This window comes from Otolemur garnettii, unplaced genomic scaffold (genome assembly GCF_000181295.1).
Source record: "Otolemur garnettii isolate 467f Iridium unplaced genomic scaffold, OtoGar3 scaffold00025, whole genome shotgun sequence".
Taxonomy (NCBI): domain Eukaryota; kingdom Metazoa; phylum Chordata; class Mammalia; order Primates; family Galagidae; genus Otolemur; species Otolemur garnettii.
This window is the reverse complement of record NW_003852420.1, coordinates 11507860-11514927: the sequence shown is the minus strand read 5'-3', so window position 1 is coordinate 11514927 and position 7068 is coordinate 11507860. Positions and strand designations below refer to the sequence as shown.

The 7068-nt window shown below is 33.5% G+C and overlaps 1 protein-coding gene across 1 annotated transcript in view; it reads right to left on the bottom strand.

Moving 5' to 3' along the window:
• RNF24 (ring finger protein 24) overlaps positions 1-5714 on the bottom strand; it is a 50598-nt gene extending 44884 nt beyond the window's left edge. Inside the window, exon 1 of the mRNA XM_003788040.1 lies at positions 5652-5714. Within this exon, the coding sequence (XP_003788088.1) occupies positions 5652-5707 (56 nt within the window). The 5' untranslated portion in view covers positions 5708-5714. The remainder of the gene's footprint in view (positions 1-5651) is intronic.
• Between the last annotated feature and the right edge of the window lie 1354 nt (positions 5715-7068).

Sequence of the window (7068 nt, the reverse complement as noted above, 5' to 3'; positions counted from 1 at the left end):
CCAGCTCAGGTGTATGCAGCTGGCGCCTTAGCCGCTTGAGCCATAGGCGCCGAGCCAAAATATTTTTTAATTAAGGTGTGTACATTATGTTTTTAGACATAATGCTATGGCATACTTAACAGAATACAGTAGAGAATAAACATAATTTTTATAAGCACTGGGAAACCAATAAATTTGTGTGACTTGCTTTATTGCCATATTTGCTTTATGGCATTGGTCTAGAGCCAAACCTGCAAAATCTCTGAGGGATATGCCTTTAGATTCATTTTTTCTTCCCTCTTTTGAGATATTGTCATCACATATATTCTATATATTTTATAAACTCAATGATAGTTTGACAATTACTTTATAAAATTTTAGTCAATTAAATATTATATAAAAAGAAAAAATATATTGAGAGCATCTTTAATATAGACCCACATATTTGTTTGCAATACTCTTCATTTCAATCAGTTACCATCTGGTATTATTTCCTTGCTCCAATATAACTCCATTCTCTCCCTCCCCTCCTTTTGTACTATTAGTGTCATATAGATTATGTTTTTATGTTAAGCCCAATGACACATTTTTATTATTACTGCTTTAGGCAACTGTCTTCTACTTTTTCAAATGATTAATAGCAACAGTGCTACATGATGCTGACTTTTCTTGGTTATCTCACTTTTCTTTTTCATATCAAATGCTGTGATGGAGTAAGTCTTTCAGTGTTATGCAGCTCATAGCTGGGAGTCTTAAGGTGTAAGCAGTTTCTCATAGCTTGATCATGTTGTTTAACTATATTTTTTTCTTCTCTAGTTCATAAGAGAAAAAGCTTTCACCAAATTAGAAATAGTTCACTTTGTTATTCTTGACTGAGTATAGCTTTTGAAATACTACCTTCTGCAAAAATCTTTTTTTGAGTGGGTGAATTAGAAAAAAAAATCTTAAATTTCAAACATGTCACTGATCAGGAGATAAATCTAAGCTTTCTAATCAAGAATATGCTGGGTCCTAGAGAGAATTATTTAAAAAAGAAAAGACCTATTTAGACATATCTTGGTAAAATTTCTGAATTCTAGGATTGAAAAACTATTATTAGGGGCACTGCCTGTGGGTCACTGAGTAGGGTGCCAGCCTCATATACTCAGGGTGGCAGGTTCAAACCCAGCCCCAGCCAAACTGCAATTTAAAAAAAAAATGGCCAGGTGTTGTGGCAGGTGCCTGTAGTCCTAGCTACTCGGAGGCTAAGGCAAGAGAAAAACTATTATTAGTGCCCAGAAAGAAAAATCAAGTTGCTATAATGGATAGAATGTTATCAGATTTGTCATAGGCCATGAGTAATACACTGGGCTTGTACAGTCAGACAGCCTGGGATTTAACATAGATATGCCAGTGACTTTGACTTTGGGCATATTATCTTTTCTGTGTCTCAGTTACCTCAACTGATATGGTAGAATAATAGTAGTAACTACTTTATAAAGTTTTATAGGAATTAAATTACTCGATACATGAAAACACTTAGAATAGTGCCTAGACACATAGCGTATACTTGAGAAATGTTAGTTATCATTATTAACTAAAACACAATAATAAAAGATAATAGTGTTACTGTCTATGACGCCATCAAAAGACAGTCAAGTAGGCTTCTAATTCCAGAAAGATGGAGTAGACATACATTTCCCTATTTCTTTAGCTAAATATAATTAAAAACCCTAGAAAGTATATAGAAAACAAACATAAGAAGAGTCTGAAAGGTAGAGAAACAAGCAGCAAGCTAGCTAGGGACCTGGGGACTCCAGGAACAGCATAGTGGAGAGTACTCTGAGATTTCTTTTTGTTCCGTATATTCTAGATTTGCAGCTGGAGAGGTTGGCAAACCAAAAATTTAACAAGTGAAGACAAAAAAGCCCAATGAGCTTGTCCTCTCCTACCAAAGGACCATAAAAGAGTAGCCTAACAAGATAAAACTTTTAGAAAATAACTGCTCTACTTCAGGAAAAAAATCCAGGAAAACACTGGTCATGCGCCTACAGCCAGCAGAGGCTGAATGAAAAACCTATATTTTCACCCTTGCTAGGACATAGTAAGATGCTCCCAGCCAGCCTATTGGCCTAGTGTCAGCAAAGGCCAAGTAGGAGGCTGGAACTTTCATCCCACCCCTGTGATATTAACTGATGGAGACTACATGTGGACCCTGACTTCCAGCCCTGATCCAGCAGTAACAAAGTGACTATACCCCTACCTCTGGGGTGGTGACAGATTTAATGAAGAATCACAATTTTAGCACCAACCAACAACAAGTACTCCTACTGTTCCAAGACAAGGAAGTATCAGTGAAAACCTAGTTGAGAGCTGGAATTCCCATGCCTGTCCCCACCCTCACTCCCCTATGTCAATGGAAGCTAAGGGGGAAACCTGGCCTTCTACTCTTACCTGTTACTAATGAGGCAGCACTATAACTTCACCTTTTTATTGTCAGTGTGGTGTCACAGAAAGCCAGCTAACAGGGAAGGTTTAAATAAAATCCAGAGTCTCATAAAATAATAAACAACATGTCCAAATTTCAAGTAAAAATCACTTATCACACCAAGAGCTAGGAAGATTGAATGAAAAAAGACAATCAACAGATACCAACATTAATAACAAATGTTAGAATTATTGGACAACAATTTTAGAGTTGCCATCACAAAAATGTTTCAGCAAGCAATATGTGCTCAAAACAAGGGAAAATGCTGAAAGTCTCAGCAAAGAAACAGAAGATATAACAGAGGAAATTATGGAACTGAAAAATATAACTGAAATAAAAAACTCAGTGAACGAGCTCAACAGCAGAATGGGGATAAAGAGAGGGAAGCATAAGGGAACTAGCAGACAGAATGATAGGAACACCCAATGTGAACAAAAGAGAGAAGAGCCTGAGGAAAAAACTGACCCTCAGAGACATGTGAAAATACAATAAAAAATATAATATTTGTGTTACTGGATTCCCAGGAGAAGAGGAAAAAGGCAGGGCAGAAAAAGTACTAAAAATGGCTATAAAAAATCACCAAATTTTGCAAAAGACATAATTATACAGATTTAAGAAGGTAAACAAACTCCAAACAGAAAAAAACCAAAGAAACCTACACCAAGACACATTCTAGTCAAATTTCTGAAAACTAACAACAAAAATCCTGGAAGCAACCAGAAAGAGACCTTTAGGGGGAAAATAACTTGAGATTCCTCATCAGAAACATGGAGGCCAGATAGAATGGATACATTTTTAAGTGCTGACAGAAAAGAACCGTCAATCCAGAATCCCATATTCAGCAAAGATATCATATCCTTGAGAAATGGAAATCAAAGTGTTCTCACAGACCTTAAAGAATGAGTACAGGAAGTTACTTTAATGGAATAAGAAAAGGAACCTTCCTTAAGAAGGAAGATGGGAAGCAAAAATATGGTTAAACACAATAAACTTTCCTTCTCTTGAGTTTTCTAAATTATGTTTGATGGTTGAAGGAAAAATCATGATTGTCTAACGTGGTTCTAAATGTGTATAGAAGAAACATTCAAGACAAGTGTTTAAAAACAAGAAAGGGTAAAGAGACATAAAGCGGGTAAGATTGCTAGTCTTGAACTGGTAAAACGATGACATCACTAGACTCCATGTATAATACAATGCCTGCAGCAATCACTCAGAAAACAAAGACATACACTTAAATACACTACAAAAAGAAAAAAATCAAAATGGACTTCAAACAATTACTCCAGTAACAGAAAACAAGATTTGAAACGGCAGGGTTAAGCCTAATGTATCAATAATTACATTAAGTATAAATGGTCTAAATATGCCAATTAAAACACAAACTGGCAGAGTGGATAAAAAAAATCACCCAATAATATATTGTCTACATGAAACATACTTTAAAAATAATGACACAGGCAGGTTGAAAAGGAGATAAAAAAACTATGTAAGCATTAATCAAAATAAAGCAGGAGTGTATTTACTGTATTTACTATCAGACTAAGTAGACGGTAGAGCATATAAAATTACCAGAGAAAGAAACATACAATGATAAAATAGTCAATCCACTAAGAAGACACAGTAATCCAAAATGTGTATGCACAAAACAACAAAGCTGCAAAATATATGAAGCAAAAACGATAGAGCTGAAAGGAGAAATAAATCCACAATTATACCTGAAGACTTCAAAACCCTCTCTTAACAACTGATGGGACAACTAGATAGAAACCCATTAAGGATAAAGAAAAAGTCAACACCACAATAAGACAATAGGATCTAATCAAAATTTATACATTTCATCTAGCACCAGCAGAATACACACTCTTTTCAAGCACCCAAGGCATATAGAACATACAACATATCTTTCTATAGAATATAGAACATATCTTTGGCCATAAAACAAATCAACGAACTTTAAAAACTTGAAGTCACACGAAGTGTTACTACACACGATGGAATCAAACTAGAACTCTGTAATAGAAAGGTAATAGGAAAACATCCAAACACTTAGAAATTAGTACACACATCTCTAAATAATCCTGGGTCAAAAACAGGTCTCAAAAGAAATTTTTAAAAAGACACTGAATTGACTGAAAATGAAAATACAACATATCAAAATTTGTGAGACACAGGTAAAGCAGTACTGAGAGGGGAATTAATAATAATGCACACATACAAAAAGAAAATTCTCAAATCAATAAACTCTTACATAAGAATCTAGAAAAAAAGCAAAATAAACCCAAGTCAAGCAGAAGGAAAGAATAAGCAGAAATCAATAAAATTAAAAACAAGAAAGCAAGAGTGAAAAATCAATGAAAGAAACAGCTGAATTTATTCTTTGAAACAAGCGACAATATTGACAAAACTCTAGGAAGAACGACAAATTTTAAAAAAAGACACAAAATACCAATATCAAGAATTAAACAGGAGATACCACTACTAACTCTGCAGACATCAAAAAGATAAGGGTACATACACATAAACACACATAAATTTAACAATATAAATAAAACAAATTCCTCAAAAAACACAAATTCATTAATATAAAATAGATAATTTGAACAGTTCTATAACTATTAAAGATATTAAACTCATCATTTAAAAATTCACCAAAAAGAAAGCTCCAGGCCCAGATGATTTTATTAGAGAATTCTACCAACTGCTTAAACAAGAGTTAAGACCAATTCTTGAAAATCTCTTGCAAAAAATAGGAGGAAATACTTCCCAATTCATTTATTGAAGCTGGTATTCACTGACTGCCAAACTAGATAGTGTCTAGCAGATACAGACACAAAAATTCTTGACAAAATATTAGCAAGTATAGAATTCAACAATATGTGAATAGAATTTTATAACATGACCAACAGAGTTCATTCAAGGGATGCAAGGGTGGTTTAACATTACTCAATGTAATTTACCATATTGAATGGCTAAAGAAGAAAAATCACATGATCTTACTATTAACTGATGCAAAAAAAAAAAGCATTTGACAAAATCTAGTACCCATTTATGATTAAAAACTCCCAGAATATAGGAATGGAAGAGAATTTCTTCAACTTGATAAAAAAGCATCTCCAAAAAACAAACCAACAAAACCCAACCAAACAATAGCAACAGAAACTATACAGCTAACATTATTCTTAATGGTGAAAGACTGAATACTTACCCCCCTAAGACCAGGAACAAGGCAGGATATTTGCTCTCACCAGTCTTATTCAACATAGTGCTGGAAGTTCTAGCCAGTGCAATAAGGCAGAAAAGGGAATAAAAGGCATATACATCAGAAAGGGAAAAATTAAACTGCCTCTATTTGCCAACAAACTAATAATCTACAAAAACAAAATCCCAAAGAATCTACAAAAAAATTCTAGAATAAGTGAGTTCAGCAAGGTTGTAGGATACAAGATAAACACACCAAAATCAATATTTCTATAAACTAACAATGCATATATGAACACTGAAATTAAAAATATGATGACATTTACAATTATCAAAAAATACAAAGGAATAAATTTAAGAAGACTTTAGATAGGTATAGGACTTGTATGTGGAAAACTACAAAATGCTGATTAAAGAAATCACATAAGAGCTAAATAAATGCAGAGATATACTGTGTTCATAGATTCAAAGACTCAACATAGTGAAGATGTTCTCTCCAAATTGTTCTGTCTACACATAGTTTTAACATTATTTCTATCAAAACACCAGCAAGATTTTTTTTGTAGATACACATAACTTTTTGAAAAATTTAGAAGAATAGAAAGGTAAGGAACTAAGCTCAAACAATTTTGAAAAAAAGAAGAAAAGAGGGTGAGGAATCAGTCTATCCTATTTAAGGACTTATAGTTACTATAATCAAGACATTGGTTGATATTACAAAAGGGTAAATGTATAGATCAATGGAATAGGGAACCAAGAAACAGACCTACACAAATTAGGCTAAACGTTTTTGAGAAATATATAATCCTTTTCAACGGAGAAAGGGCCATCTTTTCAATCACTGGTGTTGGAGCAATGGGACATCCATAGGCAAAAGACTTAAAATACACACAAAATAACACAAAATGGAGCATGAACTTAAATGTAAAATGCAACACTATAATACAGTTATAGAAAACATAAGAGAAAAAATAAAAAGAAAAGAAAACATAAGAGAAAATATTTGTGGTCAAGAGTTTAACAAAGAGTTCCAGACTTCATACCAAAAGAGAAAATTGATAAATTGGACCTCATTAAAATGAAAAAAATTCTAGGCTAATAACTCAAAACTTAACAGTAAATAGTAACCAATTATGCGTTGAATTACATCCTCAATAAGATATGACAGAGCAATTGGGATATCCATTTCAAGCATTGTATCAAAATATCACATATGCCCCATAAACATGTACAAATATTATATATCCATGATAATTTTTGGGGGGTTGTAATTGTCATTGTTGTTTTGCAGGCCCAGGTTGGATCTGAACCCACCAGCTCCGGTATATGTGGCTGGCACTCTAGCCGCTGAACTACAGGCGCCAAGTCTATATTCATAATTAAAAATAAAATTTTTAAAAGATATGAAGAGTCACAACTCTCAG